Source organism: Alternaria postmessia (assembly GCF_024291825.1).
Source record: "Alternaria postmessia strain BMP 2775 chromosome Unknown scaffold_79, whole genome shotgun sequence".
Classification (NCBI taxonomy): Eukaryota; Fungi; Ascomycota; class Dothideomycetes; order Pleosporales; family Pleosporaceae; genus Alternaria; species Alternaria postmessia.
In genome coordinates, this window is record NW_026260152.1 from 71,762 (window position 1) to 94,273 (window position 22,512).

At 51.9% G+C, this 22,512-nt stretch overlaps 9 protein-coding genes across 9 annotated transcripts; 4 read left to right on the top strand and 5 right to left on the bottom strand.

Annotated features, from left to right (window-relative positions):
• Nucleotides 1–349: 349 nt before the first annotated feature.
• Nucleotides 350–1,341, bottom strand: J4E82_008976 (uncharacterized protein; the record flags this gene model as incomplete). The annotated part of the gene is made up of 2 exons (XM_051735206.1): nucleotides 350–1,215; nucleotides 1,263–1,341. 2 exons carry the CDS (start codon nucleotides 1,339–1,341, stop codon nucleotides 350–352), a joined length of 945 nt encoding a protein of 314 aa, XP_051585039.1.
• A 960-nt stretch (nucleotides 1,342–2,301) lies between these two features.
• J4E82_008977 (uncharacterized protein) lies at nucleotides 2,302–3,263 on the bottom strand (the record flags this gene model as incomplete). Its single annotated transcript, XM_051735207.1, has 2 exons — nucleotides 2,302–3,173; nucleotides 3,230–3,263. The coding sequence occupies 2 exons, from the start codon at nucleotides 3,261–3,263 to the stop codon at nucleotides 2,302–2,304; spliced, it is 906 nt and encodes a 301-aa protein (XP_051585040.1).
• Nucleotides 3,264–3,574: 311 nt separating this feature from the next.
• J4E82_008978 (uncharacterized protein) lies at nucleotides 3,575–5,563 on the bottom strand (the record flags this gene model as incomplete). The annotated part of the gene is made up of 2 exons (XM_051735208.1): nucleotides 3,575–5,180; nucleotides 5,235–5,563. 2 exons carry the CDS (start codon nucleotides 5,561–5,563, stop codon nucleotides 3,575–3,577), a joined length of 1,935 nt encoding a protein of 644 aa, XP_051585041.1.
• Nucleotides 5,564–7,323: 1,760 nt separating this feature from the next.
• J4E82_008979 (uncharacterized protein) lies at nucleotides 7,324–7,793 on the bottom strand (the record flags this gene model as incomplete). Its single annotated transcript, XM_051735209.1, has 3 exons — nucleotides 7,324–7,344; nucleotides 7,388–7,567; nucleotides 7,620–7,793. The coding sequence occupies 3 exons, from the start codon at nucleotides 7,791–7,793 to the stop codon at nucleotides 7,324–7,326; spliced, it is 375 nt and encodes a 124-aa protein (XP_051585042.1).
• A 1,248-nt stretch (nucleotides 7,794–9,041) lies between these two features.
• J4E82_008980 (uncharacterized protein) lies at nucleotides 9,042–10,818 on the bottom strand (the record flags this gene model as incomplete). The annotated part of the gene is made up of 3 exons (XM_051735210.1): nucleotides 9,042–10,105; nucleotides 10,157–10,634; nucleotides 10,681–10,818. The coding sequence occupies 3 exons, from the start codon at nucleotides 10,816–10,818 to the stop codon at nucleotides 9,042–9,044; spliced, it is 1,680 nt and encodes a 559-aa protein (XP_051585043.1).
• Nucleotides 10,819–11,601: 783 nt separating this feature from the next.
• J4E82_008981 (uncharacterized protein) lies at nucleotides 11,602–12,413 on the top strand (the record flags this gene model as incomplete). Its single annotated transcript, XM_051735211.1, has 2 exons — nucleotides 11,602–12,073; nucleotides 12,301–12,413. 2 exons carry the CDS (start codon nucleotides 11,602–11,604, stop codon nucleotides 12,411–12,413), a joined length of 585 nt encoding a protein of 194 aa, XP_051585044.1.
• A 690-nt stretch (nucleotides 12,414–13,103) lies between these two features.
• J4E82_008982 (uncharacterized protein) lies at nucleotides 13,104–14,444 on the top strand (the record flags this gene model as incomplete). The annotated part of the gene is made up of 1 exon (XM_051735212.1): nucleotides 13,104–14,444. The coding sequence occupies one exon, from the start codon at nucleotides 13,104–13,106 to the stop codon at nucleotides 14,442–14,444; it is 1,341 nt and encodes a 446-aa protein (XP_051585045.1).
• Nucleotides 14,445–18,010: 3,566 nt separating this feature from the next.
• J4E82_008983 (uncharacterized protein) lies at nucleotides 18,011–19,273 on the top strand (the record flags this gene model as incomplete). The annotated part of the gene is made up of 1 exon (XM_051735213.1): nucleotides 18,011–19,273. One exon carries the CDS (start codon nucleotides 18,011–18,013, stop codon nucleotides 19,271–19,273), a length of 1,263 nt encoding a protein of 420 aa, XP_051585046.1.
• Nucleotides 19,274–20,427: 1,154 nt separating this feature from the next.
• J4E82_008984 (uncharacterized protein) lies at nucleotides 20,428–22,263 on the top strand (the record flags this gene model as incomplete). The annotated part of the gene is made up of 1 exon (XM_051735214.1): nucleotides 20,428–22,263. The coding sequence occupies one exon, from the start codon at nucleotides 20,428–20,430 to the stop codon at nucleotides 22,261–22,263; it is 1,836 nt and encodes a 611-aa protein (XP_051585047.1).
• Nucleotides 22,264–22,512: the final 249 nt, after the last annotated feature.

Consider the following 22,512-nt stretch of genomic DNA (forward strand, 5'->3'; position numbering starts at 1 on the left):
CCAAACGAGGACGTCAGGTCGCTTCTTGCGCAAACAGTTGCGCAATGGTGGCAAGCACCACTACTTATGTCGACAACGTTACGATGCATCCTACGGAAAAGTATCCGGGATCTTCTCCAAATGACCAGCCGACGCGACACGCATGCACCAAGAGAGTGGGGACAGTTTGAACTTCAGAGCCATTCAGTCCGCTCACTCCGCTCACACGGCAACGCCAGTCGGGTTTGGAGGAAAGAATTCTAGGTATTACGAAACTAGCATCAGGATATCTACGAACGAAAACTACACTTTGAATAAAAAACGCCGAGTTCTCTTTACAACGCAAGTCGCTAATCCAATTCCTTAGGCATCAAACCCACGCCTTCAACTCCTTTTCGGTCCACTCCCACAGCTCCTTCGCAAGCGCTTGATCCCTCCCTCGCTTCGTACTCGGCGTCGTCTTCACACCCACGGGCTCATAATAAGCGCCATTTACCAAATTCTCCTTCTTGGTGGTGGCCGCCCACGTCTGGTTGTATGCACCTTGCTCCGTATCCAGCCAATTTCCGCCCGAAACGAGATTCACAATCTGACGATCCATGAAATTTGTGCTCGCAAAGATGTCCGTCTTGATGAAGCCCGGATGGACCGCGACGGACGTAATGCTAGGATGATGAGCAGCTAACTCCGTGGCGTATAGCAGGTTCGCTAGCTTGGACTGCGAATAGCAGACCCACTTGTTCAGTGCGAAGAACGACCCGTAGTTTGCACCCTCAGTCTTCAGTTTCTGGAACTCGATGCCAGTGGAAGGTATGTTGTTCTTATAAGCAACCGACGAGAGGTTGACGATGCGGACATCGGCGTCGGGCTGCGCTGCGGTCTCGAGCATGAGGGGTAAGAGTAGCTTCATGAGCAGCGCATGGCCAAGGTGGTTTGTCGCAAATTGGATTTCGTACCCGTCCTTGCTCATGCTATTCGGCACGGCCATGATACCTGCGTTGCACATCAGAACATCGAGACGATCTGTGGACGACAGGATCTGCTTGGCGGCAGATTGAACAGAGGTGAGGCTGGCCAGGTCGCACTCAACGAAAGTGACTTTGGTAGAAGGCGAGGCTTGCGCAACCTTAGAGATGAGGTCATCCGCACGAGCTTTGTTGCGACCGCTGAAGAGGATATGTGCTGGGTTGTGAGATGCTATGAAAGAGATTGATGATGCACCAAGACCGTTGGTGCCTGTGAAAGTTAGCGGGAGATAATAGGACTTCAAGAACGCTACTTACCACCAGTAATCAGGAACACTCGGCCAGATAGACTGGGGATATCGGATACAGGCTTGTACTTGATATTGGCGGCAGCCATTATAACAAGAAGATTTCTTCGAATGTGATGTGAAGTAACAGGCTGGGCGTTTTGTGACGCAGTTGTGGAGTTGTTGGCAAATCTGGGATGCTGAGCGATGAGTGTCGCAGCATGCCATTCATATACTGCATCTCTGGCGCCTCCATCTCCATGATGTCTGGCCTAACATGAGATGTCCAAATGGTTGTCGGCACAATGTCAACAGCGCTCCGAATGACTATGCAAGTAATGTGGCTGCAACGTCATAAGGCTACGGCCGTTGCTGCTAGCGAACCGCCACCACACGCAACCACCGCCGTAACATTGCGCCGATTCACATAAATATCGAGCGCAATCCCCGCGCAGTAAATACGTTAAACTCCGAGTTCGTCTGCGCTTGACGTTGTCCTATGCCTGGGGCATCTGCATCGCTGTCATTCTCCTGTTTCGTTGTCGTTCATCCGTTTGTTGTTCGCCGCAGGCAAAGCTGACCAAGAATGCAAGCCACCTAATCAACAACGAATCATATCAGGACGGTTGCTCACGCTTCGATGTGCACCCAAGTATCGATCAATTACTGGAACCTATCGAGAATCACTTTTGCGGCGACGATGTTCGGGCTTAGGAGCAGTTGGATGTGTCTGACACACCGACAACCGCCTGGTTGTCCGTTTGAGTCGGATTCACGCCTCGAACCCCGCAGGAAAACCAAAAAGAAAAGCCAAGAGGTAGTTGCAGGGATAAAACATCATTGACAGGTTGCTGGTTGCATATCTACTGCTTTACGAAATGAAGGCAGAGAAGGAACTCTACCAGATTTTCGGGACTGGTGTTGTGCTGCCAGCATCGCTGCTGACACGACTGCTACAAAAGAAAAAGATCGAAAAAGGTTATTTCTAGCGGTTCTACGTTGGTACTCCGTCGCAATACCATTCGTGAGCAAGAAGACAACCTCTCTCCACCTTTGCTTTAGGAGTCGTCTTATTGAGTCTTCGCCTCCTTCATCACATACCCTACCCTTGGGAAATGTAGTCTCACACCACTTTCCAACTGTAATACCGCCTCTTTCCCATCAAGTCCAACCAATTTCCCCTTTTGTGGATGTGCACCAGGATCCGCATCAGCGCTTTCCACCGTGATCTCAGTCCCCTCGGCAATACCAATCGGGTCCCTCGAATCCACACCCATCTCTTGCGCCGAGTAATCCGCATTCTCAATCGTCTTGTGCACCTGTTCTGGGCTCATCTCCGTGAACTCTGCCTTTGGCCACTTGGAGATCCACTCGTATATCCGTGGAAAATCACGCTGACTGAAGCCGGGTTCGTTAATCAGACCTTGCACTTTGAGCGCAAAGTCCACCGCGAATCCAGCGTGTAGATCAGCAAGCGTGAACGAGTCACCACCTATGTACTGTCCCGGACCGGCGAGGAATTCAGTCTCGATGATGTGAAACTTGGCTCGAACTTCCGCCAACCCACTTGGTCTTAGCGAGGCATAATCCGGATGCTTGAGTATCTGGAAGATGGTGATGCGGTCTTTGATGCCATCCGGTGTTAGCATCGCAGAAGGTATGACTTTGAGGACGCTTTCGAAAAGGGCGATGCCAAAAGCTTCGTATGCTTTGTCTGCAGGCGAGGTCGGGAGAATATCGAATTTTTCCTGGAGCGTGGATATGATGAGCGAGCTGTCGCAGTAGATGTCTTTCCCGATAGCAAGGAGCGGGACGCGGCGATACGTAATTGAGAGGCTTTCCAAAATCGGCCGAGGGATCACTATGGGCTGAAGGCTGCGCTGAAATGGCATATTGCTGGAAGCCAGTAAGGTTCTAGTCTTAAAGCCATAGGGTGACATGTCTTGGGAGTGTCAGTTTTTGTGTTTGTTCCTGAGAGATGCATTAGTAGAAACATACCATAGTCGAAAGCTATAATGGGAGAGCTGGCCATTGCGAAGTCCAAGAGTATGCGCGATCGATTGATGTTTTTGTGAGTAGACAATATCAAGGGGGAAGAGCAGTATATATTGACGGTGTATGTAGGTTACTCTTGAGGGGACTAGTAGCTAGTGTCCTATGCTCCGGCGCTATCCATCTGTGGGGCTCACTACCGAATTAGTCATCACAAGCATTACTTCTCGCAAGCATTACTTCTCGCAAGCATTTCTTCTCGCAAGCATTTCTTCTCGCAACACTGGCTCGGAGAATATCGCATTTGTCGCACACGACTCCTCATACACCAGCAAATCTACACTACAATCCTTATGCCTGCGCCGAAACCACCTCAATAGTAAAGCCTTGAGGATTTTTGTTGGCAGCATAATCCTCAACCATCTCTCTGTAATCCACCGGCCCACCACCCCAGTTTGCCTTCTTCCCTTGCTGAAGACGCTGCTCCTGGGTCTTCGGTTCTTTACTCTCAAGGGTTGCCATACCTTCGCCATTGAAGTAGCCAGGCGTGCATGAAGACATGGCGGCGAACCAGGCTGCTCTCTTCGCAACTTCGAGACCATACTCGTATTCCGCCTCCTTCAAAGGTTCGATAACGAATCGTTGGCCTTGACCACCAACCTGCTTTTGCGCCTTAGTCACGATGCTGGCAACGAGCGTAGCCTCGTTATCCATGCTTGACGTATGGTTCCACGAAGCCGACCCACCACGGAAGAAGCCGAAAAGGTTGGGAAAACCCGGCATCGTGACGCCCAAGAATGTTCCAGCATCGGGAGAATGCCAATACTCCTTCATTGTGAGCCCTTCGCGTCCCTTGATAATGACACGACTCTTCTCAGAGGGGTCCAGGTCTGGATCAACCGTAAATCCGGTAGCGAGAATAAGAGCATCGATCTCGTACTCGATGCCGTTGTATTGAATACCGTTTTCGGTGTATCGATCGAGACCTTTGCCGTCCGTGTCGATCAACGTAACGTTGGGCTTGTTGAAAGTCTGAAGATATTCATCATGGAAGGAAGGCCGCTTGCACCAGCTTCCGTACCATGCTTTCAGCTTTTCGGCAGTATGTTTGTCTTTGACAATCTTGTCGACGTGTTTTCGCAGGGACTCAGTGCGCGGAAGATCTAGCGTATAAAGGTCCTTGATATGCTCTTCGACCTCATTGGGAGCGACAAGCTTTGACTTGGAACCCAGAAAGCCAGATCCAGCCGGAGTCGCCGTCCAGCCATCGTTTACCGGATCAGGGCCATATCCCTTGCTGTTACTGACGTACGCATCGAATGCCAACCTCCGTTTCTTCTGCCATCCTTTCTCGCTCGTCATCTTGGCCCAATACTCTGGATCAGTCTCCGCTTGGTTGCGGGGCCCTACATGCGTCGCTGTCCTTTGCACAACATATACCTGGTCAGCCCACTTTGCCAGCTCAGGTACAATCTGGATAGCAGTTGCCCCAGTGCCAATAATCGCGACACGCTTTCCTCGGAGCTTTTCCAGATCAGGTTTCTCTTGAGTCCCGCCGGTATACTCATAGTCCCAGCGAGCGGAATGGAACACGTGTTTCTTTCGGTGAAGGTCTTCGAAACCCGGAAGGTCAGGCATCTTTGGTAGTATGAAAGGAGCACTGGACATCATGATAAACTCGGCGTATACAGTGAATGTCGTTGACGTCGATGGGTCCCCCACGGTACGTGTCATGGTGACGACCCAGAGTTTCTTTCTCTCGTCCCAGATCTGCGAATCGATGCTGGTGCAGAACTGACCTCGAATCCCAAAGTGGTCGGCGCTTCGCTCAATCTGGCGTCTGATCTCATGGCCGTACGAATATTTGTGGCGAGGTTGGTAACCTGTTTCTTCAAGGAAAGGAATGTAGCAATAGCCTTCGACATCGCACATGACTCCAGGGTATCGATTGTAGTACCTATCACACTTGTAAGTGATTGCTCTCGGTCAGAAGTGAACAGGATCTCCATACCACGTGCCGCCAAATCCTCCAGCAACGTCAACACATACGACATCCTTGCTACTGATACCAGCCTCGATGAGGCGTCCCCCAAAGACAACACCATTGATACCAGCACCAGTGATGAGGTATTTGATGTTGGTACCGTCTTTCAGAGGCGGGTCGTTGACTCGTGGATCATTATAATCCACCCAAGGGTCCTTGTCAAGATCTTGGAGACCTCGCGATCGGAAATTGACATATTGCTTCTGACCAGAGTGTTTTAGGCGTTTGTCCCGTTCCTCTGCATACTTATCGAGCAGTGCTTTGCTGACATCTTGTAGAGGTCGAATTGATCCCATCGTGATAAATAGAGCAATCGTAATTGTAAGTATAATTCGAGGAATACTATGATAAAGAGTTGGTTCTCTAGACTGTAAACTTGTGTAACAGTATTGAGAAGATGTTGAATTTGAGAGAACTAAGCAGCAGCACGTTTCCCTGAGTTATAATCAACGTTTCCTTCCTTGATACGGAAACGGACACTATGTCTTCCGTTCACTTCTTGTAGACAACCTCCACATAACCTCTTCAGCCATACGCACGTAATGTGGATCTAAGAACCCGGGCCAAGGCAGGCCATCCTACGGGCACTCACGATCTCCCTTCTTTCTGTTAATGGCTGCTGACTTGGTCTCTCACAGTCGAAGTATGATGAACGTAGAAAGTTGCTCCGCAAGAACCGTATAGCTTTGCGTATAGGGTGGGGTCATAAGAAGGGCCGATCCGGTTGATTCGCGATTAGTCGTCAACGAATTCTACCGGGAACGTCTCTCCTAATGGGCAAGGTAAACATTTGAAAGCACTAAGCCACTTTGTGCTGTGTGAAACACACTTAGGCTGATCTGATCACGGAAAAGGTTTTTTTGGTCTTCCGATGTTCTTGGCTGGTATATGTCTCTCGGAGCGCTTCGTATCCGCGGTCCTTTCTAACGCGGATGCTTTCTGGAATGTGTACCTTCTGTGGCGGAGGCAAGGCCAAGGCGGACACGGACACGGACACGGAGGCGGAGTCGGAGGGTGAAGTAGATCCCGACTTACTGCTCTGCGAGCATACGCTTACTAACCCGGAGAATGCCAAGATTCGACACCATGCCTTCGGCTTCGTGAATACCCATCCAGGTGATTGAGAGAAGTTGAGTTCGATAGACCTCAGGTTTTCATTGCGATAACAGTCGGGCTACATGACACGCGTAGAACGTATCATAAGAGTTAGATGTGGTACGCACTACCTAACGAGGAAGGCATCATCCGTACTCGTCCGTTTTGTTTTTCGCCGTCCTCGTCACCCTTGCTGTCATCGTGACCCTAATTACAACCATAGGCTACAACTAAACTAATATGATAGAACGCGGCGGAACATGATCCGAAGTAGTTAGCGAACGCCAGTCTCCTTTCGCCGCTAGATTTCCCACCAAGTTGTAAGCAACTTTATCACCAGTATGTTGCACAGATCTCACTATGACAACACCAATACGCACGTATGTGTTCGTCATATGTTCGACCTTTTCGATACATATGCCTCGACTTGATGTGATCATCAACACATCGCAGGACATATGATGAACAAAGTCGAAAAAGACTATACCCTCAGTCGATATGCCGTTACGGAGCTGAATCATGCAACCTCGGCCATCTGGAACTTCGAATTCGGCCTGAACATCTGTGACAAACGTTACTGGTCCTGTGAGGCGGGCAAAACCCTCCTTGAGTGCCCCAAAGGGGTCAATACCACAGTGAGTGACGCTGCACTCTTCGAGACAAGCACTGTACTCAATGTCGGAGTACCATAACAGGTGCGTAATTCTGCCTTGTACAGACGCCCAAGACCATGAAGGAGCGATCCATTCGTGTCGTCTTCTCGGTGTTTGAGGATGTCCTTCCACTCTTTCTGGCGAACCCAACCTCGCCTCTGGACGCCACAAAAGGCCGTCCAAGAAGTTCTGCTTCCATAACCCTGCGTAGTACGTATCACCAGTAAGTCTTTGAATCTCTTGAATGATACCCGATATTGCTGGTAGAGCGTCGGTATCATAGGTCAATTGGCGTGCGCTATAGGACTCTATGAAGCGAGCCCAGTGACCTATTGCGAATTGTTGACCGTTGGGCTGCCAGGGCTGGCTTACAGATTCTGCGATCTTTTCAATTCTGCCAACGATTAGACCGGCATGGTCTTCCGAGCCGTCTTCGGTTCCATAAAATTGATCGCATCCCCAAGTCATCTGGCCTTCATTGAAGCGCAGAACACGATGGGAGAGAAGACTTTCTTGAGCAGCCCATGCACGTCTGTCCAAAGCTTGTGAGAACTGAGCGAAGTCAACGCTTGGCAAGCATCAGAACGTGTGGTTACAAACTAACCTCGTAGCTTCGATCGGAACGCTGTTGGAAGTAAAACTTGAATGGGCCTTCATCATCTTCAATGTCTACACACAGTGGGGTGCGTACTTTGCGGACACCAAGGAACCCCTCTCCACAGTGCTCTGCTCGCGAAGCAGCTATAGTCAGGTGCGCATTGGAGTACACATCTGCCATACGTGCAGATTCGTGTTCCCAGTCTGCCTTGGAGTCTTGCAGTATGCATAGACAATCGATCCAGATGTATTCAATGCCCAGCCATCGCACTACCACGATAGCATCCTTTAACGTTTGCGGTAACGTGCTGAAATCTATAGCTGATTTATGTGCTTGCAAATTGATTGTGGTGGTTGTTGAGGGCAAGTCAGCACCCCAGCAGTAGCTCAAGGCAGCATAACGGCCTGTCTGACCATTGGAAGACTGAAAGAGCTTGCAATCCTTCTTCTGAAATAATTCTCCCCAATTTTGGTGCTTTCCAAGCATTTGGTTTTGATCAGGTAATGCGCTCACATCCAAAACTCTTGTCGGTAGTGGAACAAGTCTGGTTGACAAATGAGAGCACTTGGGATGGCTATTGTTGCATTCATCCAGCCAGGATAGCATTTGGTTGAGTGTATTAGGGTGTACTGTCTCTTGAAAGACGACACGGTCGATCTGACTCTTCAACGAACTGTCTGTATGCCTTGATCAGTTTCGGTGCACTCGTGTTCACTTGTAATGAGACTTACTGAGACTTTTTCGGAAATCGAGCACCAACTCCCGAGTTTTTCTTTCACGGGAGTTACCTAAGCAGATACGGAAGCTCGGTCTATAGTACGGATGCGCCAGTAGCACTATCCAGATCATAAGATCCCGCGGAATGGCCGTCTTAGCCTCGTCCCATGTCAATAGTCTCAGAAGATTTTCGTAGAACATCTGCCACTTATGTTCTTTGATTTCTGATAATATATTGGCACAGAGTCGACACGTCTCGGCGCGGGACATCAGTTCTGATACAGTACATAGTCGCTCGTTCCAAGAAAGGTGGTCTGAAAACATCGGTGATGTTCATCCAACCGAATTGAACCTGAAGCCGTCGTTCATGATCGCTTTTTCATCACGGTTGATGATTTTGCGAAATGGGATGGATTTGCACACGATACATAAAGACATGGTTACGAATGTAACGCGTTTAGTGTGTGGTGTGCTCCTCACAGTTCAGCTGCTCTAAGATGTTGCTCAGCCTCCTCATAACGTGACTTCCGGGCTAGCCTCATCTGGCACACAATACTGTCCAATGACAGACGTGACTTGAAAGATAGTATTGAACGTGTGACAGGCAAGGTGATAACCAAAGTTCTTCTTTTTCAGACCTTGACCAATACTAGCTTGTACGCAAATCCAGAATGGTTGACTAACGAACACTTTTGGTGATGTTTGACGCGACTATTCCAAAGACATCAACCCCGCATGCAGTCTACTCAGCCTTATCCTGACCTCCTCCACCCTATTTCCTAACGTTTTTGCCTCCCGTGCCTCTTCCAACTCCCTCACATCCTTGTCGCCTTCCACACCCCTCATTTTCCTACTATCCTCTTTCTCAAATCTCCTCCTCCACATACCCATATAGTTGACAGCCGCCTGCCTCACCCAGATACACCACCACATGCTCCCCACCCACCGCACGAGTTCATCATCCGTTGCACCGGCATACTTTACATCCGTCCACTGCATCTGGAAGTTCTTCTCGCGCGGCGTGGTAGCAAGCGAAAGGGTACCAGTTTCGGGGTCGAACAATGTCCAGCGGAAGAGACAGAATAGCTTAGCTGAGGGCGACATGTTAGCTGGTGGTGGATGCGGCGTGAATGGCACTGGTGGCGTGCGTGGAAGAGCATCGATATAGACCGGTACATCTTGGGGATGGGTAGAGAAGAGGGGAGGGAAGAATGACGAGACAGGTGAGTAGGGCGTCGTAGGTGTGGTAGTGATGGATGAGCTCGGCGTGAGGGGCGGTGTTGAGGGTGGTGTCATCTCGCCGATCATCGCGGGCAGGAGATCCGGAACGATGGACTGTAGGTGCTTGACGACGATGGCAGGTCGAGAAACGTCGATGGTCCATCCATCGATGCCGGCGGGTATGGTATTAGTGATAAGATCTCGTAGTCTCTGCTCCTCGCATTCTTTAGCCCAGGCGGCGCGCTTGATGTAGTATTCGGTTGCAATGTGAGGAAACATGGTGAAGACCTTGTCGCGGACAGCTGCCCTGGTACGCTTATACCATAATTGAAGATCATTGTCGACGTGCTCGCTAGTTTGGCTATCGTTGTCCTCCAATCCGGTAACGTGTTCGTTGAGAAAATATCCAGGGTAATGCTTGGGTACCCATTCTCTGATGAAAGGCGTCCAATGCGGCGCGCGATCTTCGAGCCGGTCGTTGTACTTCTCCTCAGCCAGTCGAGCGGCGAAGTGACCCGGGTGGAAGAGCCAAGAGCTAGCAAAGTGTTCGTAGACTAGAATCATGATCAGCTTGCGCGCGTCACATTATGACTTATTAGACTCACTCTCGTCCTTGCTCTTGAAGCCAGCTTTCAGTATCCTCCGATCCAAACCTACGACCCGCAGCGCATCCTTCGGGTCCTTGCTAATCCACACCATGCTTCCAGGGAAGTTTGTCTCTTCAACCTCTTCAACGCAGATGTGCATACCTTCTGGGTCGATTGTAAGGCCCAGCGGCTTCACCATACTTCCGATGATCTTGCTATTGCTTGCGTAATTGAGCTCAAAGTGGCACCAACGAAACAGCTCGGGCTTGAAGCAGATCTTGATGTCGATCTGAACAAAGTAGTTTTCTTCGGCGTGGGGAGCGTCGATGGCAAAGTACATGCAATCCGGGGTAAGATAGCCCCGGCGTCCGTGGGTAGTATCAAGAACTTCTTTAATGAGACATACGGTGCTCTCCCAGGGAAAGTCGTCGATCGAGGTGCTGTGTCGAGAGTGTAGAGGCTCGCAGACTAGAAAGTCGACGTCACCAAAATCATCCTGCCATTGTCAGCGAATTCAGTGTATGTGCGATGCATAGTCATACCTTGCCAGGCATCTCGGTTGGCACAACAACTTGTGCGAAGACAGTCTGCAACGCAGCGGTCGCCTGTGCTTTGACCTTTTCGTAGACAGTCGGAGAGATGCGCGGACAGTATAGTCCTTTGAAGGCATGGCCACCCATCTTGTGCTGTAGTCAACGAAACAAGCAGTAGTCAGTGTTGCTGAAACTTGTCGAAGATGGTAAAATAGTGGAGTGTAAACGATAGGTGGAGATCTTGTTATGTCTGCAGTATCGTACTGAGCAATCTCTAGACAAAGTAAAGGTGATGGCAGCTGAGTTATATTAGGTGCATGTAAAAGACATCCAGATGACACAGCGAGTGCTTGACGGCACAAAGATCGCAATCCTGTACACCGCTCTCTTGAGAGGTACTTGTTGTCTTCCAGGCTTACATTCACTTTGGGTACTCTATAGGACGTGTGAGAGTTGGTGCATCGAGTCTTCTTAGAGCTGTTCCGTCTTCATTGCGCATGCAGCAGTCGATAAACCGCGAGGGTACAGAACCACTTCTTGCTCATATTCAGATGAAAAGTAGCCCTGAGTGATTGCGCATCTTGAAGAGCACATGTCCAGCTTGTATTGCGGACAGCCTCTCGTGTGGCATGAGTTTCGTGAAATCTCATACCTCAAAATCCTTCTGCGGCCTCTGTATTACTTCAACGTATCTTGATGTCTGTAGTCTCCAGGACGAATTATGCCTCGTCGGCAGCCTTCCAGTCTGCCATCCATAGCCACAGCTGCAGCGCATCTTTGCGGCGTTCAGAAAACGGTTGGACGAGGCTGTCCCATATCACCTTCACCACCACCGCCCATGCGGCGCAGCAATGCCACGAGCGCTAACTCTGAACACTTATTAGCACGACAACCACGACAACCACAAAGGAAATACAACCATCCCTTACTATGGCAGTGGCACGTCTCCAAGCAATCCTCGCATGCCTTCCTTGCGGTACCGCAGAAGCCAAAGCCGAGACCTGTCCCAACGAAAAAGCCGCGCTACTCTCCGCCGCTACATCCAACTCACGTCTTACCGCTGAGACTGCCGACAATGTTATCGCAATCCTCCTGACCACGTCCCTTACCGGCCCAGCCCTCCACATGCAGCTCGACTCCGTCGTCGGCGCATCGGGCTGGCGCTCCAACATGGCCAAATACGTCCTAGAAAAGCTCACTGCCGCGCTGCAGGCGTCGCACGAGAGACTCGGCCCAACTATCCGCAGCGCCTACCATCGCGCATGGGAAGCAGCGCAAAGCATCCAAGGCTTCGTCATCGAGCATCCCGTCATGTGCACCGTCATTGCCCTGGGCGTACTTGCAGTCGTCGCGCCGTGGGTACTCGAAGCGCTCGGTTTCGCAGAGTTGGGGCCAGTCCAAGGTACGTGTTATTTTAAAACATGCGTCTCTGCCCTTTTCATTGCTCATTTCCAATCAAGACGGATGTTGTTGGATGATTGAGAAAAGGTGACGGGATGATGGGCGACAGAAGCGAGAAAGGATGCGTCCCGCGGAAACTTGGAAAAAGCAAATGTGACGGAGAACTATTAAACTATGTACCTTTGCGAATGACTTTCTATTTGCGGAAACTGACGCGACACAATGCAGGTACCTTCGCTTCCTGGTGGCAGTCGGCCTACGCTGGCCTGGTACCGAAGCGCTCGCTGTTCTCCTTTTTCCAGCGTTTGGGCATGGTGAAGTGGCACTGGGTTCTGGTCTGAGAGGCAATGAAGCTTGGTTGTCTTGTCCCCGCGGTTCTCATTTGCCAGGAGGTTCCTTCCGGGGTGATTTTCAGGGAAGCGGGGGAAGAAACCAGATGTAGAACGGGTATTGAAGGAGCCGATATAGCTGCAGGCCGAAGGATTCTGTTCATCTCGCGAATCTTGCTTGCATGACTGACATGGGGGGGCGCCTACATCGTTTCTTGCCTAACGTCCTGAGGCCCTGTAATGCTCGTCTCCAGATGTCATCGCAATCTCCTCACAACTCACAACGTCATAGACGCTATGTCATACTGACTCCAGAACGACAGACAGACTGCAAAGGACTGTTTCAAAATAACGCAACTGTTCCCGTCCCGCAAAGTTAACAGGTAACAAGGTTGATCGCAATAAATAAACCGCAGACATGACTGAAGCGCACCGTGTGTGGGACCAAAGGGGAAGATTTGCGGGGGCGCCGTGGAGGCCGCGTAACTCGTACGCGCCCGCGCTACTACTACTGTCAAAACAATAGCCATTTTCCCTACCACCACCGTCCACTAGTCCCGCCAAGACCACTTGTCACGACACCATCCACCCCACGCACGACGGCTGCTCGCGGGAGGGGCGTACCGCGTCTCATTGGCTGTTTGGGCTGGACGTCTCAACGTCTTTTCCTTGTCGTGCTTATCTGCGCCCATCGCGATCGTTATGCGACAGCGACTCTATGTCCTCGGAGGCGGAGAGGTGAAACACCACAACAAGAATAATACTGCCCGCCCAGCTTCTAGCGCGCTTGAACCCGTTCTCGAAGCACGGTACATCAGAGTGCTTTGGGCGGCATGGTGCGACGCTGTTATTGCACATAGCAGCAAGAATAAAGATGAAGATGGAGATGGTGGGGATAGTGGTGATGGTGTTGAGGAACCATGGCCGTGGGTTCTGGAGTACATGGGCACAGGCCTTACGACTGCTCAGAAGGAATGTTTGACTGGAGATGAGGATCTGAAACGAGCAGCTCCTCTTGCGGAGGCAGTGTTATTTGGTAGTGCGATGCATGATGGTTTGAGGGGGTATGTTGTCAAGAGTGGTAACGGGGATGGGGATGCGGATGCGGATGCGGGTACTGGTACCGAGCGCGCAGAGCAGAAGATCGTCCTATTCGGTACCGACGTCGAGATGGAAGAGGGTGTGCCAGAAATCCAGACTTTTCTGGTAAGCGAGAGCGGGTTCACAGCGACCATTACAGACGTGAAGATCGATACCTCAGGCTGCATATCGCTCTACACGGCATCTCCGTCTACAACAACCACAACCACAGACTTGGTCCTGCGCTTTGAGAACTTTTCGCATCTCCGGCGGTATCTTTCTTTTGCTCCACAGCCCTTCTCGCGTGCACGGGAAGTAACATGCCTCCCATTCACATCCCCCTCCCCACCCCAACACGTGGTAAACGCTACGACAACATCTGCTCTAGACGCCAATATGCACGTTTGGACTTCGACCAGTGATCCTAGATACCCAAAATGCTTAGGCCGGTCACATGATGGCGGGTTCGACATGTCGCCCTTGCCCTATCTGGAGGAGTCATGCATCCTAAAGGTAGCGGCTGGCGGTTATATGAGTGCGGCGGTGAGCTCGGACGGGGAACTGTTTGTTTGGGGTCAGGCGTGTCCTGGAGCAGGTAAGGAACTAGACGTGCTTAAGGTTAGTGAAGGAGTAGAGGCGCCGGTCACAGGGATTGGTGTTGATGAGGAGCAGGATGAGTTTGTCAAGTGCTTGGATGTGAGGATAGATGGACAGGTGGCGAGGGTGTATGATGTGGCGGTTGGCCACGGGCATCTTTTGGTGGCTGCTGAATTGTGTGAAACGGGAGAAGAGACTAAGAGTGTGTTGTTTGCAGCTGGAGATGACAGTGAAAACCAGCTTGGTCTTGAAACCGGTGCAGACTTCAAGGAGAGTTTTGAAGAAGTCGCATCTTTACGAGGCAAGCGAATTGTTCAGTTAGAAGCGGCTGGATGGTCAACTTATGTCGTATTACTCGAAAAGTAAGTGTACATTATCGTATGCTTTGTGGTTCCCAACTAGGTATCATATTGGGTACATCAATACAAGTGAAGGACTCAACCTAGCACGCCATGTACGGGAGTGAAATCGACACACAGCTCTGCTTAACAGAGACAGCCTCCACAACGCGCTGATCCTCCGCAACAGTACGCCAGAAACCTCAAACGATTGGCTGGTCCTTGTTCGACATTGAACGTTGGGGCCTCCGCGTCGACCTGTCCATCGTGGATACTCACCGCCGGTGCTGATAGTGGTGGCAGATATCCGTTGAGCTCAATAGCGATGGCCGTTGTGACCGTGATGGAACCGGCTCTGCTCTGGTCCCTCGGAGGTAAAATCACGACTTGAGGTTTCTGTGAGGCCTTGGAGGCTCTCGATGCCGAATGATTGGATCTGCGAGTGGTGAGGTGGGTGAGCTGGCGAGGGAGGATCCACTCAAATAGAGGACGTAGGTGAGGGCAGCATGCTACGATAATCCCAGTGCTTATCTGGGCGGTTGCCCACATCAAGGTGGTGCCTATACCATATGTCACGTCGCCTTGATATGCAACATCAGCGAGTGAGTCGACGCGAAAGCCACCGATGAATATGTTGCTGAGTTGGTTAGTCCCAGCGGATCGAGAAGTATAGGTACTTCTCGCACAACAAACCGAAAGCGAACATCAAGGAGACGGCCAGCTTGTGCGATCGCCGCAGCCTCAAATGCCAGACGACATAGTGTGGTGAACACCAGATCGACGCATCCAGAACCACTCCCAGTACCGCTATAGATACTACATACGGTTTCAACCGGAAACAGTGTTCCGGATCCTCAAGAGGCATCAGGTAGTTGTGTTTCCACGGACGGCAGTGGAGTGCAATGACGACCACGGACGCAAGTCCTAAGGCAATTGCCGTAGCGATACAAAAGTGTGCTGTAAGCCAGATTAATAAACACGTGTGTATCGGAAGTGCCTGGTTGTCCGAGGTTCAACAATACCACCGTGTCTAAGCCAGCGGTACGTTTTAGTGTACAAGGTTCGGACAAGAAGACGAGGATTGCGCATCGGGTGAGGGCGATGCTGATAGCCATGGGAAGCCGGAAGAGCCATAGTATCTGCATGCGTAAGCTCTGTCCAGGATGGAAGAAGCATAGTCCTACTATCAGCGTTCGCTTGAGGTCTGCCATGGTAGCTGTCACTGTGTGCTGACGGGCAAGACTAGCAGCCACCGCTTCGTTGCATTAGCCATGGCATCTGATTGCAGACGGAAGGACTCGCAAACTATGAACATTGCCATGACCACATATTGGAGGAGCTGATGCATGTGGTCAGACATGGCACTCGCTTTCGCTACAAAGGCTGGGTAGTACCAGAGCAAGCAGCAGGAAAGTATCGTCGATGGTCCATGGCAGCAGCCGTGACCGCTTTGCGCAGAAGCGTGCCAGGAGGAAAAGCAGAGGTAACACCGACAGAATAACAAGGCCCGCAATATATTTGCCGAACAGCATGGGTCGTCTCGGATCGTGCCGAGTGAGGAAAAAAAGAAGCGGCGGAGTACCTGGAAATCGCTTCAGACTGCAGCCGTGCGCATTACGAGATGGAATAGGGCGATGCAAAGCTAAATGGGCGGATAGGTCTCGAAATAGATTGTAGGGTTGTGGCGGTGGGGAGGAAGATGGTGGTGGATGGGAATCGAAGATGCAGATGCATATGGTTATGCGGAGCTACTGCCGTCGAGGGTGGTGAAACACACGAGAGACAGCAATAAACGCAAGAGCGGTGCCGATGAGAAAGTGAAGCAATCCGGGAAGCCGCCGTTGGGATGCCAACATTGAGCATGGATGAAGTGAGTTGCGGGCACCTCTGCGGTAGCGACGGCGGCGACAAGGTTCCATTACTGGTCCGGGTGTCGCAGGTGTCAAAGGAGTTGTTCGGGCAAATCCTCGACTACCGTGCACATCAGATTGCCATATCCGCGACCCATTAATTACCTGATGATGTCAATCGCGGAAGAAAAAATGTTGCCGTGTTGATGCCCGGGTGACCAAAGCTGTAAACAAACCTGACATATCGTGACTGCCCAAAAGTAGTAAGCGATGCCTGGACGGGGTTAGCACGGAGATCAGGGCAGCCAAAGCCTGAGCAGGCGGCGAGAAAAGCAAATGAGGGGTGCTAGGGTTGAGGGCGAGGGGTGAAGAGGGTTCGGTGAGGGTTCGTAGAGGTTACCAGCAAGTCGCAGAATGGTGCACAAGGTGAATTTGTCGGGTTTCAGAGTGCCCGCCGCAATGTAGGCCACCAACTATGTTTTACCAGTAAGCTGATGACCAGCGCAGTCGGCTTTCCTGCGCCACTGTCGGACCTATCGACACCCACGCGGCACCGGATATCCGACAACAGGCACCAGTTCGGAGGTATGACTCTTAAGTCGCTGGAAGGCATACAACTCTATCGCGAGTTTCGAGATGCGAATGCTTTGCTCAGCCTCGGACCAGTGTCGCGTCTGCTCGAGTCTCGAGTCGGTCCGACCGGGTTCTTTTTTCGGCGTACCTGCTTTAGTACGGAGGTATTGACACACCTCGGACAATTATTACACGCCCGTATATGCAATCCATTTTGTATGCGCAAATTCATACATCACGACGAGCACATGTTTGTCAGGCAACGGTACCCGCGCAGTAGGATTCTCCGCTTGCGTGGCCTGCGCTGATCGATCGCACTTGAATCTTAGCTATGCTGGCTGCCGTCCAGTCAGAACAGATCGTCGGGCTCAAAACGCATCACTGGCAGGGCTGATCAGGCATTAGAGAAACACCTGAGAGAGGCAAAAAAGCAAGGGTAGCGTCGATCATGATCACCACCACCTCACGCAAACGAGCCTCGTTTGAAGTGGGTACGATAGTTCACGCAGGCTGTCGCGGCACTGCTGCACATGGCTTCCCACGACGCTGAGAGGCTGTGGATTTTCTCACCATCAAGCGCTACAAGGCGAACACCCCATGGCAAAACGGAGAATCCGGTGCTGTTGCCACGACGGTAGCAGACGGCGCATGACAGGCCGTACGCCCTCTATTCGCTGATTGGGCCGTTGTGCGAAACGCGAGCGGGATCCGGCAGATGGGTGCGCGCCATCCAGGGGTGCAGCATAGTTCATCCTTCTTTCTGCGCTTTTCCAAGGCCGTGCAAGACCCACCCATGTCGGTGGTCCAAGGCTGTAAACGTCATGTGCCCGTCCAGCTGCCTGCCAACTCGTACTTTTCCGCTTGGGACCCATAGCATTTCTTGTCGAGCTAGGGCTGCCTGGGGAGTGGGAAGCGAGATGGGCCACTAATGCCATCCTGACCTGATCCGTCGACCGTTTTTCTGGCTTCAAAGTAGCCTTGCCATCCGTTTTACACGCGGCAGCTTCTCTTTTCCTTTTGCTTCGACGAGCCATCATCGTTACAACTTCCGGAACCCCTTGAGACTGCACTGTGTATTTAGGGTTCTGCACTCCCTCTCGACTTGCTCCGCGGCTCCTGCGGCCATGAACTAGCACAGCAATCCGCTCTATCCGGACTAATAATACATACCATGGAAAACCGACAGTCTTCGCCATCCCCTCGCCGGGCGAGTCCTCGACACAGCATGCAGAGACAAAGAAGTAACTCGTTCCCCATTGTTGAGGCTCTGGGATGCTCAACGCCAGAAGCACTCCTCATTCTGGCAGAAGGTAGAGCCGCAGTTCGGAAACGCCGAGCTCGACGCAACCAGTCGGTTAACGATGAAGTCAACCGCCTCTTCAACCCTCAAGACCACATCAAGTTCCTGGAAGGACTTGCCGCCCTACCCACGCCTCAGGATCAACCATCCCCCTTTGACCCAAAATACTCGTTGCACTCCCGGGTCCCATCGGATGCCACAGATCACAGCACTTCAACCGTAGTGCCGCATGTGAACGATGGGGAGCCTCGGAATCTCTCACCAACGCTAGGCGACTATTCCGCCAACCTTGCCGCTTTCATCAAGAACCAGCTCAAGTCCATACCAACGTACCAATCCAATCATCGCCCCACATCATCCCTTTCCCCCCGGTCATGCCCGGATCTATCGTTTCCTATGCGAACCCCTCCGTCACCGAATCCATCCGGTCGGCGACAAGTCGAGGGCCCAAAGGCAATTGAGATACCCCCGGTGCGACCACCGATGAAAAGCCAATTCTCCGCCTGGAGCTCCACCGACGACGAGACAGACGACGAAGCGCTCCCCCTACCGGAATATGCACTGCCGACTTCGGCATGCAACTCCAAGGGAAGCAAGTACACGCCATCCATCTTAGGCTACTATGAAACCTCGCATAACAACTCGTCGTTTCTATTTTCATCAACGCCGCTAGAAGAAGAGTCAGAGCCCACTACGGCTAAAGCCTTCAAGTTTCCTGACCCGTCAGCACTACCTCGTTCGTCACCCGATGAGCAAGACCATGATGATGACGATGACGACGACGACGACGCTGCGCACCAACACGACTACCCCTCTTCGTCTTGCCCCTCTCAGCCTCAGCTCACTTCCACGTCAGCGCCTTCGTACACGTCGTCTTCGGCGTCGAGTTCCAGTTACTTTGACTGCAAGCGACCTGTGGCTATCACGCCGCAAATGAAGGAAAGGGTGATTGCGGCTGTCACGCCCCCGCATCCACACAACAAGAGGCTTACCGCCGTGTCGCCTTGGGAGGGGAATGCGTTTTCCAACGTACACGACGTGTATGTTGAGTCGCAGCACCGCGTCAACGTCGATGGCATGTCTTTCGATATGCTCCGCGACTTGAACGTGTCCAGCAGACTTACACCTTGCTGATTGCGTTTACCACGCTTTGTTTCCGATCTTTCTTGTCTTACTAGCGCGCGCGTTCGGAGGTGTTGTCGTCGTTCATGTTGCCAAGAGCGCCTGTGGTCTACAGCTGGTCTGCGCCACATGCCAACGGCCCTCTCCTTTTGGTTTTGCAACATTTCTTCTTCCTTGTCTTTTGGTCCTATATATATCCCTCTTGTAATCCGGTATCTCCTGGGCGTTTCATACAAGACTGCTTGGCCTTTTCTTATGTCTGCGGTTGTGGCTTGGTTCGGCAGAGTTTGCTTTTGTCTTGTTTTCTATTCTACGAACAAGCGGGTTTTTACTTTTGAGTTGTCGGGCGTCTACTTGGAACACACGACGAGTATACGCGACACACGAATTCCATTCTTTTAATCTAGCGAGAGAGAGAGACTTTGGGGGAGGCTAGCATATTTTTTCGGTTGTGAGAAGTAGGGGGACACACAAGTAGCGAAGACAGAATGGCAGCACGGAAGAGAGTAGCAGATTTCGGCATAGGTCAGTCTGAGAAGAAACACGCAGCATACATTTGCACACAACAAGGTACAAAACACATCCGGTAGCAATACACAAAAAAATCATTTGCGCACGTCATGCTTTTCTCTGCACCTTGTTGAGGGGTACATGTGATGCTAAGATAGGGCTGGGAAGCTTCCATACCGAGTACCTGGGTTGAGCAGGACGGGATCTGAATCAGAGACAACGGCAGTGCGAGCACGGGTAGATTGTGAGCGGTGAAGAAGGGGGACTATATGCAAGGTCCCGCTCGTGCAGACGGCGTGTGTCGATCTGGAGACGGGCTGGAACTGCATGGGTGGCGATCGGGGCATTTTGAGGGATGCGGCGACGTCATGTTCTGATTGGTTTGCGCGACGAGGCGGGCTTTTGTATGGCGAGGAACGCGACTGTGCCGCGAGAGCAAACACGACACGCGCAGCTGTCTGAAGACGCAACGCACTTGGCTCCATGGGTTTTTGTTGCGGTTTTGCCTGATTGCCTTTGACTGCACTGACGCTCTTTGCCATTGTAGGCGGGTCAAGGTATAGGACACGTTGAAGGTTGGAGTTCCAGTTACTTCAAATTCACCAAAACCTTCCCCACCACTCCCACTCCCACTCCAACCGCGCACTCTGCCCACCATGGCAGACTCGGAGCCCAGCCTTGTGGCCCTGGCCCTCGGAAACGCCGCCTATGCCTTCTCCAAGGTGCAGCCGCTCTTGCCAGTCTACCTCCACATGATCCTCGCGTCTCTGTTCCCCATCTACGCCGCATCCCACGCATCCCTCACCCGGCCCTCGACCGCTGCGAAACCCACCAAGAAAGGAAAGAAAAAGACACGGCGCGAGGGCGACGACGAAGACACGGACAGCGAAGATGAGGCAGAAGAACCCACGCACGAAATGGAAGGTCTCACCAACAAGGACATCATCCTCTTCCCCCTCTTCGCCGGAATAGCCCTGGCAACACTGTACTTCCTCATCAAATGGCTCGAAGACCCCACCGTCCTGAACCAAGCCCTCAACGCCTACTTCGCCATCTTCGGCGTCGCAGCAGTAACAACGCTAGTATCAGACGTCCTCGACATCGGCCACTCCATCATCTTCCCACGTCGACACGCCCTCGCCGGCGCTCTCTACCACGTCCACGCCAGCAACGCCCTCGCCGTACCAGTCGCCGGCACCACCAGCGCCAGCCAAACTCTTTCAACCCCCTTACCCGGCTTCCTCGCACGCATACCACTGTCGCAAGCCGCAGAAGAATGGCTCTGGGCCGACCGCGCAATGCCGAGTCGCAAGTGGACGCTCAAACTGCACACACACGGCGCCCTCTTCGGGAAGCTCAGAATCAGCGCGCACACCATGGTCGGTGCTGCCGTTGCACTCTCTACCATCCTCTACTTCAACCTCGTGGATAAACCATGGTATCTGACCAATCTACTCGGCTTCAGCTTCTGCTACGGGTCTCTGCAGATGATCTCTCCCACGACCTTCTTCACGGGCAGCGCGATTTTGGTCGGGCTCTTCTTTTACGACATCTACATGGTTTTCTTCACCCCGCTCATGGTTACTGTCGCGACGAAGCTCGATGTACCTATCAAACTCATGTTTCCTAAACCCGGAGGGAGGAACACGGCTGCTATGCTTGGGCTAGGCGATATCGTCATACCAGGCTTGATGGTGGGGCTGGCGCTAAGGTTCGATTTGTACCTGTTCTATCTGAGGAGACAGAAGCGCGTGTCAGCAAAGACTGGTGAGAGTGGGGGAGACGAAGAAACTGTTATCAAGGCGGAATACTACCCTCTTGCGGGTCGGTGGAGTGATCACTTCTGGACGCATTCGTTCATGGGGAGGCCGCTGTGGAGTTCTACTTCTCCCACCGGTGCTGCTTCGAGGACGCAACAAGGCGGAGAGGAGAACGAAGAGGCGCCATTCACCTTTCCCAAAGTTTACTTCAATGCTGCGCTGGTAGGTTATGTTGGCGGTTTGGTTGCTACGTTATGCGCACTCCATCTTATGAATCATGCGCAGCCGGCGCTACTTTGGCTAGTGCCTGGTGTGTTGATTAGTCTTTGGAGTACGGCGCTTGTGAGGGGCGAGTTGGGGCTGATGTGGAATTACAGTGAGGAAATCGTTGAAGAAGAGGGAGACGCAGATGGGAAGGGGGAGAAGAAGAGAACGCAGCAAGGCAGTACGAGCGGCGACAAGCATGACAGGAAGGATGAGAAGGCCGAGAAAGCGAAGACCAAGTCGCGCAGGTCGGATCGAGAGCTGCTCTCGTTTTCTATCGAGGCGCCGCGGAAACCTCGTCGGACTGCATCGATTGAGAGTGATGATGTCGAGGTGGAGCGGAGCGGCACTGTTACGACTGCGCAGTCTGTTGGTAATGGAACGTTTTGGGCGGGGTCAACTTCCAACACGACGGCTCGTCAAGAGGTAGATACGGAGCCTGCTGGAAAACGTCTAAGGGTGAGATAGCAGAGCAGGAGAGGTCCTACGGTTATATTGTAACGATTGCGCATAATGGCCTGCATATAGCGATGGAGTTATAGGGTTTAACTGGTCTGCATGGAGTCTTTTTATGCTACAGATTCGAATGTCATGCGACCCTTTTTTATCTGGTAGTGTGTATGCTATATTACACATACATATATATCCTATTTTTCCATACAACAAACTGATCTTGATCTCTGTGCAGCCCCAGGCGCCAACTCAGAATCTCTTACG